General features: G+C 36.2%; 1 protein-coding gene across 1 annotated transcript in view; it reads left to right on the top strand.

The window, feature by feature from the left end:
• The first annotated feature begins 6,487 nt into the window (after nt 1-6,487).
• Nucleotides 6,488-16,729, top strand: part of LOC149535487 (tRNA modification GTPase) — a 43,050-nt gene continuing 32,808 nt past the window's right edge. Inside the window, exon 1 of the mRNA XM_089803752.1 lies at nt 6,488-6,852. Coding sequence (XP_089659878.1) covers nt 6,666-6,852 — 187 coding nt within the window. The 5' untranslated portion in view covers nt 6,488-6,665. The remainder of the gene's footprint in view (nt 6,853-16,729) is intronic.

The following is a 16,729-nucleotide window of genomic DNA, read 5'->3' as shown; positions in this document are numbered from 1 at the left end:
TGTAGAGCCAAAAGAGTAGAAAACCACCCTTGGTTTTGTTGAAGTTGGGTCCAAATGCTTTGCACATACAATTGTTAATAAGAATTGGCTAGTCTTTAGATTGTGTGAGTAATGTCATCTTAGTATTAAGCATTTTGTTGCTTAGTAGTTTTAAGTTCAATTTTAAAACACCAACAAATCTGAAGAGGATGATGTAGTTCTATTTATATATATGTATATTCTTTTAGCCTTTCATACCCTATGACATGTATAGTGGATGATTGAGCATTTCGAATTTCATTTGCCAAGAGGCATTTGGAACAAATGTATATTATTTAAATGGACTTTGGACTTTTTAATTATTCTTTCATGTGGATGTGGTATTTATTTGACTTAGTATTAATTAAATTAAATGTGATTCAATGTCTTGGGATCCTTAAGGAATGTAACCTATTATGTATGTTTTTAGTTGATTGTATGTTATTGCTTCTGCTACTATGTGTTTGATGTGTATGTTTTATCTTTCTTGTTAAAAAAAAAAAAAGTTTGGAAAACTTAGTAAAACTTTAGGTTATTTCTTTTCGATCCCTTGGTGGGGCGTTACATCTCTCTCTCTCTCTCTCTCTCTCTCTCTCTCTCTCTCTCTCTCTCTCTCTCTCTCTCTCTCTCTCTCTCTCTCTCTCTCTCTCTCTCTCTCTCTCTAACTTTGTGAAGTAGTAATACAAAACATGATCGAATTTTTTGAATTCAAAAAACCCAATCAGGTTATGGCTTGGTGATAGCCTAGGAAAATGACCGAAAGGCTTAGGAGATTGTTTTCCCTCCATTTTTTCCCTGTTAGATGTTTCTCATCTTCTAAGATGAATTCTCTTCTTTGCCTTCATCAGGTTTTCTAATGGTGAAGTGGGTATCTCTAAAATCACCACCATAATCTTACATGTCTTCTTAGCTTTCTGACCATATAAATTTTTCTGTTTTTGGACAACATCAACATTGTAAAGTTTAATTACTTTTAACAATGCCTTGACATTCCTCACAGACATATGTCTACCATTTTTAAAATAAATTTTTATATACTTACCAAATTCAAAATAAATTATCTATTAATGTTCTACACTTGATTCTATACACTTTTAAAAAAAAAGCTTTCATTTTCGATTTTTTTGATGCAAGTTATGCTCAACACACAAACATGTACCAAAATTTTAGGATGTAATCAATTTAATAATTCATAATTAAAAAAAATACTCATCATAAAATAAAATAAAAATACACAACTTCTAGATATGACTCTTCGCTATTATCCTACCAAAGGGATATGAAAGATACTAAATATAACTTGGTCTTTTGTGCTGCACATGAAAATAGCTATGTTATCTCTTCTAAAGAAATCAAGAACTATTTTTCGTGTGCATAGGGTTTGACCCACCTAATCTTATCCATTTCATAAAAACTCTAGTATTTTAGAAAGTAGATTCAGAGTACTACGATTCATATGTTTTACACATCTTGTCATTTTTAGTGGATGACCCTCAAATGTCTTGTCCAAGTTTAGGTTTACCTGATTTCAGAAAAAAGGTGTCCACTTATACCCCCCCTTTTTATACACCATCTTGGTGCACTCACCTTTGTCTTTTTTGCACAAGATCACACTTGAGTGTTATCTTGGTGCTTATGCCTTGATACATGTGTAATCTTGCTATATTAAACTTGGGGAATCTAACTGCACCAGTCATCTTGACCTATATTACATACCTATCCAATAGGTCATATTCATATCCTCATAGTTATACTAGTGACACTTTTATGATCTTCTGATGTCCCTAATAATGCTTGATGATGAAAACTAGAGCTTAGTTATGTGTCCCTTGCAATTACACCTTTTCATATTAGCTTGCATTCTAGAGTTCACTTTGGTTCAACTTTTGCATTTTGCATGTTGAGAGAGCTCTCTCTTTATCTTTACAGATGTTTCAACTAATTGCATTCATCTTCTCTTGCTTCTTCTTGCTCATATCTCGTCATCTCCTCTTAGATTTTGCTTGATTCTTTTCTATCCTATCATTACATCTATCTACCCTTTTGGATCCTTTATATAGCATTTTGACCTAGTTTTTTCGAAGTCTTGGATTTCTGTGAAAAATTGCACCTCTACCTACTTTTAACATCGTGGATCCATTTTCAGGATCAAAATCAAATTCTGAGTTCATCTTGATGGTCAAAATTATGTTTTAAATTTCTTCCCTCTTCTACACAGTTGGATGACCTTCTTGAGACCTAATCTTCCATGGGGCATTATCATTACTTCATTCCTTCATCATTTCTATCCTCTTCCACTCTTCTTATTCATTTAATTTCATCTTCCTTCTTGCTTTGACCTAATTCTTGAACTTGAACTTTCTTGGTCAAACTTAGTCAAACTAGGGCATATGTTCTCATTTGTCATCATGGACCTCATTATCTTGATTTGATCATATTTAGCTTATTTCTGCATCTCATCTATCTCATTTCGATTTTGATCCCGAGGGAGCAAGAATATCCTATCATTGCTGCAAATTGTTTTCCTATGTTGATCTATTTCTTAGGAGCATATGCTTGACCTTTCCATTTTCTCTTGATCTATCTGCTTGCTTTACTTGACATATTATTAGTTGTCTTAGGCTCTCTCTCTCTCTCTCTCTCTCCCATTGTTTGATGCAACGTGTTCCCAGATTGACTACACATTAGTCAAAGAGGGGCATTTTTAATCGCCCAAAAATGTTCATCTAGACTATTAGCCCCCTTTCTAGTAATTTTGCATGATTTATTAGTCACCCATTCTTGATCAAATCTTCAATTTTTTTTTTGCATCCTATAGTTTGAACATTGTATCATAAGTCATTATTTAATTAAAAGGAACTTGTCCCCCTTTAATTAAATAAAAGACCCCACTAGCCGCTTGTCCTCAGTTGTGCACACATAAATCATTATTCCCAGTTTGAAAATAAAAGAAAAATCCTTTTTGTCTTGTATGGGGCACATAAGTCAACTCTTGATTGTGATTGGTGGAAACACTTGTGCACATAGATCACTCAATATTCATTCTCCATCCCTGATTATACCCCTCTTGTCTTATGATCTCCATCATCCATTTTTCTTTTAAAGGGAGAGCTCTCTGCCCATCTCACAACACTCCTACTTTTACTAACGATATGCTATAGGAATCTTAGGTACCCTTTGGAGCTTTTGAAGACTTGTTGCATCACCTCATCTCTAGCATATCATAATAGCATAGTAGCATATTTTTCATTAGTGTAGCTTCTCCTTTTCATGCATTAGAATTATACATCTAGCTTAAATAGAAAGGTTGTAACACTTCATGCTTGCTAGTTTAACTTTGCATTTCTCATTCTCTTAGTTTAGTTTTATTTGCATTGCATAGCATTTTTGGTTCTTAGACATTGTCACTATTTCTTTTGTCTTTGAATCTCCCATTTCATGATGCACCTTGCAAATGGTTGCATATCTAAGCTCATTTGAAAGCCACAACATTTCATTTGTACCCTTTGCATGTCATGACTAGGGGGCTCTAAGTCACCATTCAAGAGATCCCTTAGATAGAAGCACTTAGAGAAGTGTATGTTTTTGTGTATATAAGAAAGTGCGGTGAAGAAATGCAAGTTGTGATCTAGTCAGGAAGAATTTAGGTGTGTTGAGAAGTGAGTTTGAGCTTTAATGGATCTGATTAGATATAGGTAGTGTTATTACACAAAATCATTATTTTTGTTGTTAACTAACAGTTATAAGAGTCAAAATCCCTTAATGAAGTGGATCCTAATAGGTCCTTTGTTGTAAATCCTTTAATAGGGTGAAACTTTAACCAGTGTTTAAAGCTCTTTAACAAGGCTACCCCTAACAAGGAAAATATCCTAACATGGCTAGAGGGAAATCCCATAACAAGGTGACACCTAATAATGTCTTTGTAACTCCTAACAAGGTTAAGCTTCTAACAGGGTGTACTTCAGAAGAATACATAATTTATGGGTACTAATCCCCATGGTTTTGATCCAAGTTTGGTTTTTGTGATACCAAAATCTCTTAATCAAGTTTGTGGATGTTTTCATGTGGTGAATGTTTTTATGTGGTTCTATTCATTTGCTTACTAGTTAAAGGTTGAAAAGTTGATTAGTGATTTACACACCCACCCCCACCACCCCCCCTGCCACCCCCCCCCCCCCCCCCCCAGTTTGATCCCTTATGATGAAAACTTGTTAAGTTACTTTCCCTCTCATTGGCTTATCAACTTGACTTTGCCCCTTTGCTCAACCTTAGTACTTGATCATAACCTTATCAAACATGCTTATGTTCCTCTTGGGGTGGTAGAATATACCACTCTTTGAGGATTTTTCTTCAAAGCAGTCCATTTTTTTAATCCTTTTTGTCACCTTCACCATTTTTCGATTGAATTAGTTGCCCATGCAATTTGATGGGAATGGCTTAGATTTTAAATTTTGGCTAAAAGGAAGAATTGAATAAAGTAAGAGGATTTTGTATTTCTTAATGTCATTTCCTCACTTAAGAGCAATAATTATATTAAACTCTCTTTACTTGTTCAAATTGATAGAAATTCATGCTTCAATTTAGATCTCACACCTTCACTTTAACATGAAAATTGCCACCACCTAAGACTCCTAAAACCATTTCAACCTACTGGCAAGCAAAAAGAGAGTTCATATACACAATGACACAATGTTGTGAAAACTTCACTATACAACAAATGCATAAATGAGGATCTTCTTTTCCATTTGCATCCACATAGCAGATTGAAGTTGATTAACAATTATGTAGAACCCAAAAAAATAGAGGCAAACCAATGCATGTCAATTGCACATTTCATTTACAATTACACAGAGGATTTAAGTTGAATAACAAATATACAAGATCAAAAAAATGAAGATAAACAAATGTATGATGACCTTACATTCCAGTTATGACCATACAAACAATGTAAGTTGGTTAAAAAATATGCACAACCCAAAAGAATAGAGTTTCACCTCACATTTTATTTACAACCATATATAACATAAATTGTTTAACATATATACAAAACTTAAATAATAAGATGGAGCAATGTATGACGGTCTCATATTTCATTTAAAACCATAGACATGACATAAGTTGAATGACATACATACAATTACCTAAAAAATAAAGATGAAGCAATGCATGCTAACCTCACATTTAATTTAGGGCAATGGAGAGGATTGAAAGTTGATTAAAAAATATAAAAAACTAAAACAAACAAGGACAAAGTAATGTATGATGATCTTACATTCCATTTACAACCATGTACATGATTGAAGTTAATTAAAAAACATAAAAAACCAAAGAGATAGAATTGAAGCAATGCATGAGAACCTCACCTTCCATTTATAACCATAAAAGAATGAAGTGAACAAATACCATTTTTGAAACTAAAATTATACATAAGTTAAACAAATGTTGGTTTATTGTCTTTGAAAGGTTTAATAACCTCACCTCCAAACATAGATCCATTCTCCTCATGCTAGCATTGAGAAATCATTTGAAAGCCATGGTAGAAGGTGAGTGGAAGCAAACAACTTAACCAAATGATCTTTCATTAATAAGAGGGTTGATGAGTGAGTTTAATGTTAAATAACATAACATTGAAGGCTCCATTGATTTCAATTGTGATGCCACCTTGAACAATGTGTTCCAATTGAATGAAGTTGTTCCTTGGGGTGGTAGTGTATGACGATGTGGTATAATTGTTAAAGTTTTGGAATTAAATGTGTCCATCCATTGCCTAATATTGTGCATAGTGCACATATTGAGGTATGTTAGTCTCTACCATCAATGATCTATATGGTCTGCATTGTAAAATGAAAGAAATTGTAGGACCTTCTCTCCACATAATCCTCCTTGTAGCTATTGAGTTAAAAAAAACTCTACATAAAATATATTTGTGTCCACCATATCACTAGATGTTTAAAAATAATGATCTTCATCTCACATGATGCTCCAGATGACTCATGCAAAATAGAGTGCTCCATTATCGAACCCTCTCCTATATAACCAAATAATTTTAATCACTTGTTTGACTATACCTCACACTATAGATACAAGCTCCATAAAATATTTGCAAAGTGCCCTTTCCCTTACGTACCAAATAATTAAACTATGTCTCTCAAAATGAAATGACTATATAAGACCAACATGTATTTCACTAGACAATTTATTTTTATTTATTAATTAATTTAATTTAATTAAAAAAATATTATACTATAATTATTATCTAACCAATTACATTTTGGACCTCGCATAGACATTGCCCTCTAAGATGTAAGCTAAGGTTTAGGAGCATTAATCCCTTGAGTATGTGAGGACGATGCCTCAAATTTCGGAAGTCGTCCGAACCACGAATAAACCTTATAGGTATATATGTATATATATATATTTTATTTTTATTTTTTTTATTTAAAACATTATCCTATGTTTTTGGAAGTTCACAGCTTTTTATTATAGTCGGTGTTGAAATCATAGTTCATTATTTGAAGTATGGTACAGCAATGTCTTCCCACCATTGTGCAGTTTCAGAAAATACCAGACGATGTAACCGCTGAGAATTTTAAGCTTTGAGGTGGACAACAGTCAACATCAACTGCAGATAACAAAACTGTAAAATTATGACGAAAATATTAGAGTTAACTCGGTATTTAAGCTTGTGTTCATCTGTCAACCGAACACACAGACGGATAAGATTTGCAACATTGTGTCAATACAGTAACAATAATGTGAAGAAGGTACCCGCAACAGAAAGCCATCAAGAGGAGAAGAACAAACTCAGAGCAGCAGCCTCCCAAAATATAGAAGGTACGACATCAAAAGCCATATTTTCAATGAATTACGTCCTCCGCAATGTTTGACCTTTTCTTTAGATTTGTCGGCATTATATTTACATCTGTTACAGAAGTAAAAGATACAACCCATTAATGATGTGGTTTTGTTGTCCAACGTGTACCAATTTATTGTTTTCAGTTGGATTTTGGGTTGTGCAATGATTAATAGACCCTTTTTTGGGCTAGGGTTTCACAAGCCAGTATTCCTTTAGGAAACCCAAGTAAAACCCTCGGAAAATCTTATTAAGCGTACTATTAAAATTCTCAGAGAACCCTCCGTATCAAAAGTTATTTGCTATATGAGTCATTCGAGCCTCACCCAGCAATTTAAAATATGTGCCCCGGAATGTTATTATTTGCGATTATAGAGCTGACACTCTTTGTTTGGAGGTGTTTTATTAGTGTTGGTCATCCTACGTGAACTCTATTATCCGCTTAGTACAACCTTATCACATAGCACATGCCCATTAGAATAATGGGCCATCTTATTGCAGCAAGCGGGATCGAGTAACAATCTTCTTATCATTGGCAACCTTGCCAATCACAACTATACCACAATTCCCAGGTTTCAATTGGGCTTCTAATTATTAGAAGTAGAGCTTGATTATGGGCTTTCTCTTTGAGCAAACTCATAAAATTGGACTATGCATTTTAAAATAGACTCATCAACTATTACTATTTTGAAATGTATTAAGGAAAACTTCAATATAAAACTTAATGCATTAGCTAAAGTTTACAGGTTCTAATGAAGAAAATTAATACCTGACCTACTATCTTCTTAATAATAGCTCACCTTAAAAGATTTTCCTCTTGAGTGTTGCAAATATATATTGCGTTATAATTAAATTTGTGATGAACTCTACTTAGATTAGGTATAGCAAGTACTAATAAAGATATCCCATAGGAAGAGCAAGAACACATATCAAACATGAGACAAGACTCCATGATCAACCAACATGCAAGGTGTGTTATGCTTATGGGATCCAAAGCCATGAATTGGAGAAGCTAGCAAAGTCTGTTATGCTAGTGATCCATAAAAGAGCATAGATTCCACTGGATAACAAGCTGTATTATGTTGTGTGATCTATAAGACAAAAGAGGAGGAAGAATGAGAACCATCTAGCAAGTTGTGTTATGCTAGTTCCACTCACCCCAAGAGAGAGGATTAGTGCAAAGATGAAGTTGATAGTCTAGCATGTTGTGTTATGCTAGTCAACTCATCCCAAGGATAACCAAGTGAAACATGATATGCAAGGAAATCCGCCAAAAAGGATTGCCCTGAGGAAAGCATTGCTTCGAAAGGAACTCACTAAAAATGTTGAAAGAGGATTTCCCCAAGGAAAAAGTTGTCTCCAAAGAAATCTGCTACAGCAATACTAGAAGATAATTAAGGAAAGCATTGTCTCCAAGGAAATCTAAAACAAAAGGATTGCCCCAAGGAAAACACCATTTCCAAAGGAATCCGCTACATGCTATACAAGGACTGCTGGAAGAAAAACCCCATTTCCAAGGATGACCAAAGAAAGCATTGTCTCAAAGGGAATCCAAAAAGCAAAAAGGACTACCCCAAGGAAACTGTTGTTTACAAAGGAATCTGCTAAAAACATTTTGAAATACAAAGGAATCTACTAAAAATATTGTGTAATATTTGCCCAAAGGAAAACATTGTCTCCAAAGGAATCCGATATGTAATACACGAGGAGGCTATATATATGCCCACTCCTTAGGATGGCAACATAGAGCTATGATGGCATTGTAAGTAAATGTTTCTATTTCTATTGATTATGAGAGTGGCATACATAGTTTCACTTTATCTTTTCATACTGCATCAAGAGTACATTTTATAATTACAACCATTACAAGCTACAAAACTCAAAGATGACATAAGACATATTACAATGCCACAAAAAAGCTATCAAATTGAGCATGATCAACTAGAACTTAAGAAATCATCCTCTAGTAGAAGAAGGTTTGCCAATCACAGGGCATTGAAAATCCCAACCTCTGGATCCTCTAGAGGTATGACATTTAGGACAATACATTTTTTGTTGGATCCCAAATAGGCACCATCAAAGGAGACAATAGAAGAGGGACAAGGTCCTATAAGAGCAACAATTGGAGCACTGGTAGCAACACCTGAATCAAAGGCTATAGTAGAAGGCTTTGTAGTAGTAGTAGTGGAAGGAGCATGGTATGTAGAGGTATGTGTGTCCCTTGCTATCTCTTTACGTTTCATTTTTCTTTCATCCTTTAATTGTTGTATGGACTTTGCCAAGGTAATGTTGAACTCATCCTTCTCTTTGACTGTCATATACCTATAGGCCAACTTCGATTGGTAGACTTCAACTTTACCATCTCTCAAGAGGTTGACAAGCTTTTGTTGCTTTATCTTGAGGATGTTCGTGAACAACTGAGCAATATTAGAGTAAATGAGTGTCCCTAGAGACTTAGCAAGATATTGCACCTTCCCATTGAACACATCATCATTCCTAAGTTTCTAGATAAACCTTAGTAGAAGAGGAGAGAAAATAGACCAAAAAGTATTGCTATTTTTATTGTTACTCAAGATTGTTCCAGAGATTACATTGGTTAAACTAAAAGTGCCATTCAATACCAAACCAAAGGTGCCCCATATTTCTCTTGCAAAGATACAATCAAAGAAAACATGAAAGACAGACTTGCAACACTTGCAAACAGAACCGATGTTGTGTTCACCATTGGATTGCTTGAAGGGAAGCCTGTGTAGGAGGAAGTGCCAAAGAAAATAAGAGATCTTAGGTTCAATGGGTTGGTGCCAAATGTTGAAAAAGAACTTGGTCCAGACGGGTTGATCAAAAGATAAGTTCCATCCAGTGTTTAGGTGATCAATTATGTCAAGTTTGTGGGCAAGAATCTTGTAGACAAATTTGGACTTGACCAGGTGGAGAGTTGTGCCATCTAACTACTTGAAGTGGGTAGTTTTGTTAGAGGGTTCCCCACAATTCTTGGGTAGGTTAAGGAAGCCACAAGTATATCTCTTAATATAGTATAGGTCTTACATTGTGTGTCGAGGATGTCAAATTGATCAACCAACTCAATCCATGGAGAAGAGTCAGGGGTTTAGATCCATGGGAGAGATTCCACTAGACAAACCTATAACCACAAATCTTTATTGTTAATGATCAAGAAATTATTTTCCCAAATATTTGATTCCTCACAAACTCCCAACACTTCCAAATGGACTTGAAAACATTGGATCCCTCCACTCTTAAGTCAACATGATTGCAAGGAGATCATTTATATGGAGACCTTTCCAAGACTTGGCATTAACAAGAATGACCCTTCAGATGTTGTGCTTGACATGAATTTTCCGAGGTTCATTCCCTTGGGCAACCTTAGCTATCCATTTGATAGCTAGGGCAGTGCCTTGGATTCTCAAATCTTTCAAACCTAACCCTCCAAGCTCCTTATTCTTGGTACACCATATGCAACAAATTGTATGCCTTTTATTGTTACCTTTCTCATACGATCAAAGTAAGTTTTTCATGATCTTTTGAATATGATTGATTTGACCTTGGCTGATTAACCATGTAGAGGAGTAGTAGATAGAGTAGGATGACATAATCTTCTGGCATATTTGGAATCTACTAGCCAGAGAAGAATTGGCTATTCCATTTGTTTATCTTATTTCTTATTTTGGATTTATCCCACTCCCACATATCTTTGTGATTAGGATTAGCGGCAAAAGGGATCTCTGGATATCTAACCAAATGTTTAGGGCCACTTCAAACAATAGAGAATTTGGCACACCATGCTAGTGGGTTTTCCTCCCAACCTAGAAGGATAGATTTGGCCAATGAGACCTTGCTAACTGAGGTAATACAAAGGATGTCTAACTTGCCCATTAGGTTATACATATATTCTCTTCCTTTAATTGAAAAATGATAGCTGTATCATCAACAAATTGCATATTGGAGAGCTCATCATTGTTGGGAAGGAGGGTGCATGGACTTGAAAACATTAGACATGTTGAGCCAATTAATTCTGGCCCAAACTCTAGCCCCTTTGATCTTTTTATTTTGTGACCTCTTGAGTGCATCTTTAGATTGGGCTTAAGGCCTCAACAACCTCTAGGTCAGCTGGGCACATTGTAATCGCCATTTTGCCTCATATAGTGAGTTATGTAGATCACCTTCCTCTCTTCTTGCATCTTAAGCTCTCTTCTTCCCAACAATCTGAATCATAGCCTTCCATGAATCAATGTTAAAAATTTAGAAACATGTAGAGCAGAAAAATAGATACAAAACTTCTAAGTTTGATTGTCCCTTGATCTGTTGCTACATTCATTTGTTGATTATGTCGAACAATGAATTCAGCGATGAGGGCATCTTAGCTCCAATACTTCCCTGCAGTCGGATGATGGCACCTTCGGGTTGGTAGTGGACAGATTTGGCTCCCTTTGGGATGTCATTCTCACCTTCAACAACTTGCTTAAAGGATCGAGTGCCTAGTTTCTCCATCGATTGTTGCACATGAGGGTGGAGACTAGGGTTAGGCATGGAGCTCGAAGTAGAAGTTCCCGTGCTAACAAGATTAAAGGATAAAACACCACACTGAGCAAGAGATAGAAAATTAAATGAGGTTGTCAGAGGAAGAAAGGCCTTTTGCCAGTGGGGAAGGCCTCCTTGAATTCTTCATCACAATTTGCAAAGAAGGTGTTGCCTCGTAAGGAAATGTTGAATGAAAATACCCACCTTAAACACCAAGGACATATCCCTTAGACAACAATATACATGCAAAATTATCTAAAGAGAGGTAAGTCCTTGGAGGAGATTGATGTGTGTTTTATGACCCACAAAATAGTGGAACAAAATACCGAAATATCTTATCATTCTTGAATCAAGTCTCGTGTATGCTAAGATTGCTAGAAGATCATACGATGACTCCAAGGTTCCTTCAATGTCAGGTCTTGACTGTGGATAAGCTTGGTGGTTGATGTGATTTGCTAATGATCACAAGGGGCCTTACGTATTTACTCAAATTAATTTCAAGCCATACTGGATGTTGGAGCTATTTGAAGTTTTTGCAACGAAGTACTTTTTTGGGTTTTCACAAAATATGCAGAAATGAAATAGGATAGGGTTCAAGAATTCTATTCTAATCCTAAAGGCAGTGATGACAATAAATGGTACTCTGGTGGACAAATTCCTTAATTTACCGAGCTCCGCTTTGCCAAGTTATACTACAACTACACGTGAACTGGTGCAATCTTCAAAGTTTATGCAAAAGATCTTCATACCATCACATACACTATCATAAAGAACAATGTATATGAAAGATAGAATTGAAATATATGCATGAAAGGGATTCAAGCTAACTTTGCACAACGATTTAGGATCACCAAAATGTCAAAAGTATGAACCAAAGGAATCAATCAATACACCATCATATTCTCCATTGCAATCACAACACTCTCACTAAACTAAACTCAATCTAAATGAGGGAATCTAAGAGAACAAGCAAGCACTAAGAAACATCAAGTATTCACCAAGGTTCAATAAAAACTTTTCAGTAGCTCATAGCACCAATCTCATAAAATCCTCCCCTTACAAATGAGAGGTGAGGCCTTTATATAAGTCCTCGATTACAACAGATGGCCTAGATGATCACAATATCCGATGGCCCAGATCATGCCACCTCAGCCCTAATTAGGGTTAGGGCAAAGAAAAGGAATCTACAATAATGCAATAAGGAATCCACTACTATAGTGGGTAATAAATACCCACTATGCATGCTCGTCTGGGAAGGGAGTGGGGTGTAATAAATGACCTCTTAAGAACACCCATTATGCATTAAATGCATCTATATCCTTGTTTCCCCCGCTTGAAGGCATGGAATCAATTTAACACTGTTTCCAACTCCTTTGTACTGATGCATGGTGCAGATTCTTGCTTGAATTCTAGAATTGCAATTGTTGTTTTTGCTTTTCCCAAGCTTTCTTCCCAATCTGGTAATAAGTCCTGAGTGGTGTGCATTGTATTTGAGAAGATGGAAAAGTTCTCAAAATCCTCTCTTTCATAGACATTCAGTCGAAAGAATTCCTCTAACTTGACTTTCAAATTACCAGTTGTCATTTCATCTTCCACCAATCTTTGTGATAACAAGAATGAGATTGTATTGGATACCCCTTGTTTGATGTTATCAATCACCTTTTTCCATTGAGCGGACTCCTTGGTGAAGCTCTCAAACATTTCTTTGGCTGTGATCACTGCACTGTACCATCAAAGAAAATCATAGACATCCCCCTCTTTGATAACTTGACCCTCGATCAATGCTTGCTTTGGGGGTCTCCATTAGATTCTAAATGTTGGAAATCACATCATCTTGTTAAATATGTTCATCCTCCCATGATTCCTCCATACGTTGGATCTTGCAGAGTGCAGAGTGTAGCTAATGCCCTACTATGCGCTTGCACTAATTCTTCTGCATGTTTGAAGGCTTCCTTCTAGATTCCTTCAACCCAGACCTTTGCACCTTGAGCAGTCTGCTTGATCCTGTTAATGTCATCTACCACTTCAATGGAAACACTTATTGGAGGGACAGATGATGAACCTTCCTCCCTTACTGGATGAGGTAAGCATTGATGTACTGATGTAAGGCTCTAATTTCTCTTTTCTGTTTCTTGTACCCTTTTTCCACCTTCTTTAGTCTATCCTTCAAAGCTTGTGTAGAGTCATCAAATTCTTCTAATATTTGCTCTTGGGAGTCACGACCAAGATTTATTTCCGTAACATGGTATTTATTTGGAGCAATCTGATATTTGCTCTTGTCGATCCTAGGAGTTGTAATCTGCAAGATTCTGGACCCCGATTCTCCTTTGACAACCTTAGTGAATCTTTTTGCTTTCCCTTGTTCTTCTGATCGGTTTGCTTGGTCCGAACTTTACTGTAATTCAATTGTCAGATCAACCTCCCTTTGTTGACTCTTCTGAATTCGTTGCTTCAACCATTCTGGAATGGGTATACTCTGGCCCCATGGAATCACCAATTGCTTTTTCCTTTGGATTGCTTGAATGTTGATCTCCTCTTCACCTCTTGGACTATCCACTGTTACTTCAAAAATTATGGCTTCAACATTTGGAAGATGTATTGTTATTGCAAGAGTCTCTTCCTCTAGTGGACTATTATCGGCCTCCATAATTTCTCGCTCGAAGATTGTAGCGAGACTTTCTTCTGTAGCTATATCTTGATCTCTTCCTCTTTCTTGCATGGATTTTTATAGGCATTTATACTTAGTCTATTATGCACTAACATGTCCAAATTTTCTTCTTACTCAAATCTCCTTATGCTTCTCTATTAGTTTCCAGATTATTAACCTCTTGCCTTTCAAATGTTTCTCTCTTGAACACTCAGAGTGTGACTCAGAGAAGAGGGAGCATTTCTAGATTTTCACTTCTTCTGTTGAGGCTCTTGGACATTTATTCCACTCCTAGGATGTTTTCCTCAAGCTATCTCTTTTCCTTTCCTAGTTTCGACACCTTCTTATGGAGGTCCTCTTTCTTCAACAATCCCCTCAGATATTTGTCCTGGTCTTTCATCCCTAAGCGGTCAGTGACCAATCAATCTATATGTGAATCCATTTGTTAGTGCAACTAGTTTCTCAAGCTTATGCTCAATCGACCACTTTGTAAAATCCAAGACTGACTTTGAAAGAGTTTCCAGATTATTAACCTCTTTCCTTTTCCAATCATATGGCTGAGTTATCATTTTTGGATTGAATCCTTTTGCATCACGTTTGGATCCTCCTCCATCTGATTAGGAACCCGAAATATGTTGCATGTTCTAATAATGTCCAACTGTAATCTTGAATGCATCTTCATTCTAATCTCATTCTCATTTGCAACATTTGCCCAAAAATCTTTAGGTGAACTTTGTGTTGGTACTTTGATACAGCTACTGATGTGATCTTGTTGTAGGGATCCAAATTAGGCCTTTTAAGATAGAGCGGAAGACGAAAGAAGAGCTCATTTGATGATCTCTCTGCAACCTTTAGACATGGGCATACCTTAGTATTTCCTTCTCCTATGGAAATTGGGAACTGCAATCCCAACTTCTTCTTCCCTTTCTTGATCTTGTCATAGGCTGTAAGTTGTCGATTAAGCTCTAACAAGACCATCTTATCCGTTGGGTACTTGGGAAGTTTGTATGGCTCCATGGAAAATCCTTGAACTTGGATGTATGAAAAGGTAGAAAACTGAATGAACCAGGTGCCATAATCTTCAACCAACTTCATTGCACCAACTGACAATCTCACATGTAGCCTCTTTTGTAGTGTTCTCACTATGCGCATGGCAAGGGTATCATTAACCCTTATGTAATCATCTTTTGAATATAAATGCAACTGCGGGTAGCATTCATGAACTTTCAAGTGTTGGGTTTCGCTTCCAATCGGTCCTCTGCATCATAGTCCATCATAATTTATCCTCTGTGCTAGCGTGTAGATGACATAAGAGCTCATGTAAAATTTTCTTGTATGCTCTAGATTCATCCACTATTGATTTAGATTGTCACTTATGAGCCCAACCCAATCTATTCTGTCACCTTCCTCCTTCGCCTGCTCAACAAAATACCACATCCAAGATTCAAATCTATAAGAATGAGGCATGCCAAATATGCGACTTAGCATCATGATCATGTCGCTATACTTATAACCTTGTTTTTGGCAAGTTTGTGTAGTTGATGGAGTTAGCTCATCATAGCGACCCTCGTGAGCTGACAAGGTGTTTTGGGGCCCCCCAGCTGCAGATTTACTATTTTTAGTAGGTCTATTTTTGACAGTACAGTGGGTGGCTTCAGCAGTTGGTCGTCACCTGCAGTAAATAAAGTTAATAATTGCATGAGCTCTTATTTATTCATTAATTATTAAGTTGCATTATTATAATAATGGCATTAAGTGATATTTCTAAAAAGTGTGTTGGAAAGTTTCTAGTGTTGAGTTTTTTTGGGAAACCTTCACAATTTCTGAAGTGGAGTTTTTTGGGAAACTTTGGCCAACAAAAGATTATAAATGAGAGCTTATTTCATTGGGAAAAACATACTTGGATATTTATTTTCTTTTGTTGCCTTTGTGGCTTTTTCTGAGTTCTGATTTTTTGTGCCCTTGCTGAAGTATAAGGGTTTTGATGCTGAGAAGTGTTGGGTAATTTACAGCTCAGGTGTTGTGAATTTCCTTCTTGAAGATTATCTGAAATCATTGCTGAGGTAAAGTGATTTGGTCATTGGTTGGATCTCCTTACTGAATTTATCTGTGGCTGGGAGATATCATTTGTGTTATTTTGAAATTTGGTTGGGGGTTTGAATTCTGGAATTATTGGGGTCTGAAGCTGAAAGTTGTTCTAAAAATTGTATTGCAAATTGCTGCTGTTCTATAGCAATCTACCATCACTCCTTATTGTTTTATTGTGTCTAAAGGAGGAGTTTGTTCGGTGGTAATTATCTGATTTTATGAGAGTTTGTTTGCTAGAGATTGCCTGAAGATTGTGAAGAGATTTCTCTGAATTCATTGTATCAAATTGTGTTTTGCAATATAGCGATTTGATTTGGCATTATAGACTGCCTGAATTATATCAGGAGGGCAGCATTTCCTATTTTGTGTGCAAGTTTGGTGAGGTCTGGGCCAATTCCATTCTCCTTGGATTGGACGGCATTATACATTGGATCTGCATTTAATTATGAGTTGTGTGGGGTCTGCCCTATCAGCTGCAGGTGACTTTGCAAGCTAGACGTCCTTCACCTTGTACCTGTGATCTGCATATTGGTAAATGCGTGTGCAATCACTGTCTAGTGTCCAAGTATTCTCACCTGCGATTTGAC

Source organism: Cupressus sempervirens, chromosome 10 (genome assembly GCF_028749045.1).
Source record: "Cupressus sempervirens isolate cs-2001-9-10 chromosome 10, ASM2874904v1, whole genome shotgun sequence".
NCBI classification, from domain to species: domain Eukaryota; kingdom Viridiplantae; phylum Streptophyta; class Pinopsida; order Cupressales; family Cupressaceae; genus Cupressus; species Cupressus sempervirens.
Note: the sequence above shows the minus strand (reverse complement) of the source record. Positions and strands in the feature narration are given on the sequence as shown.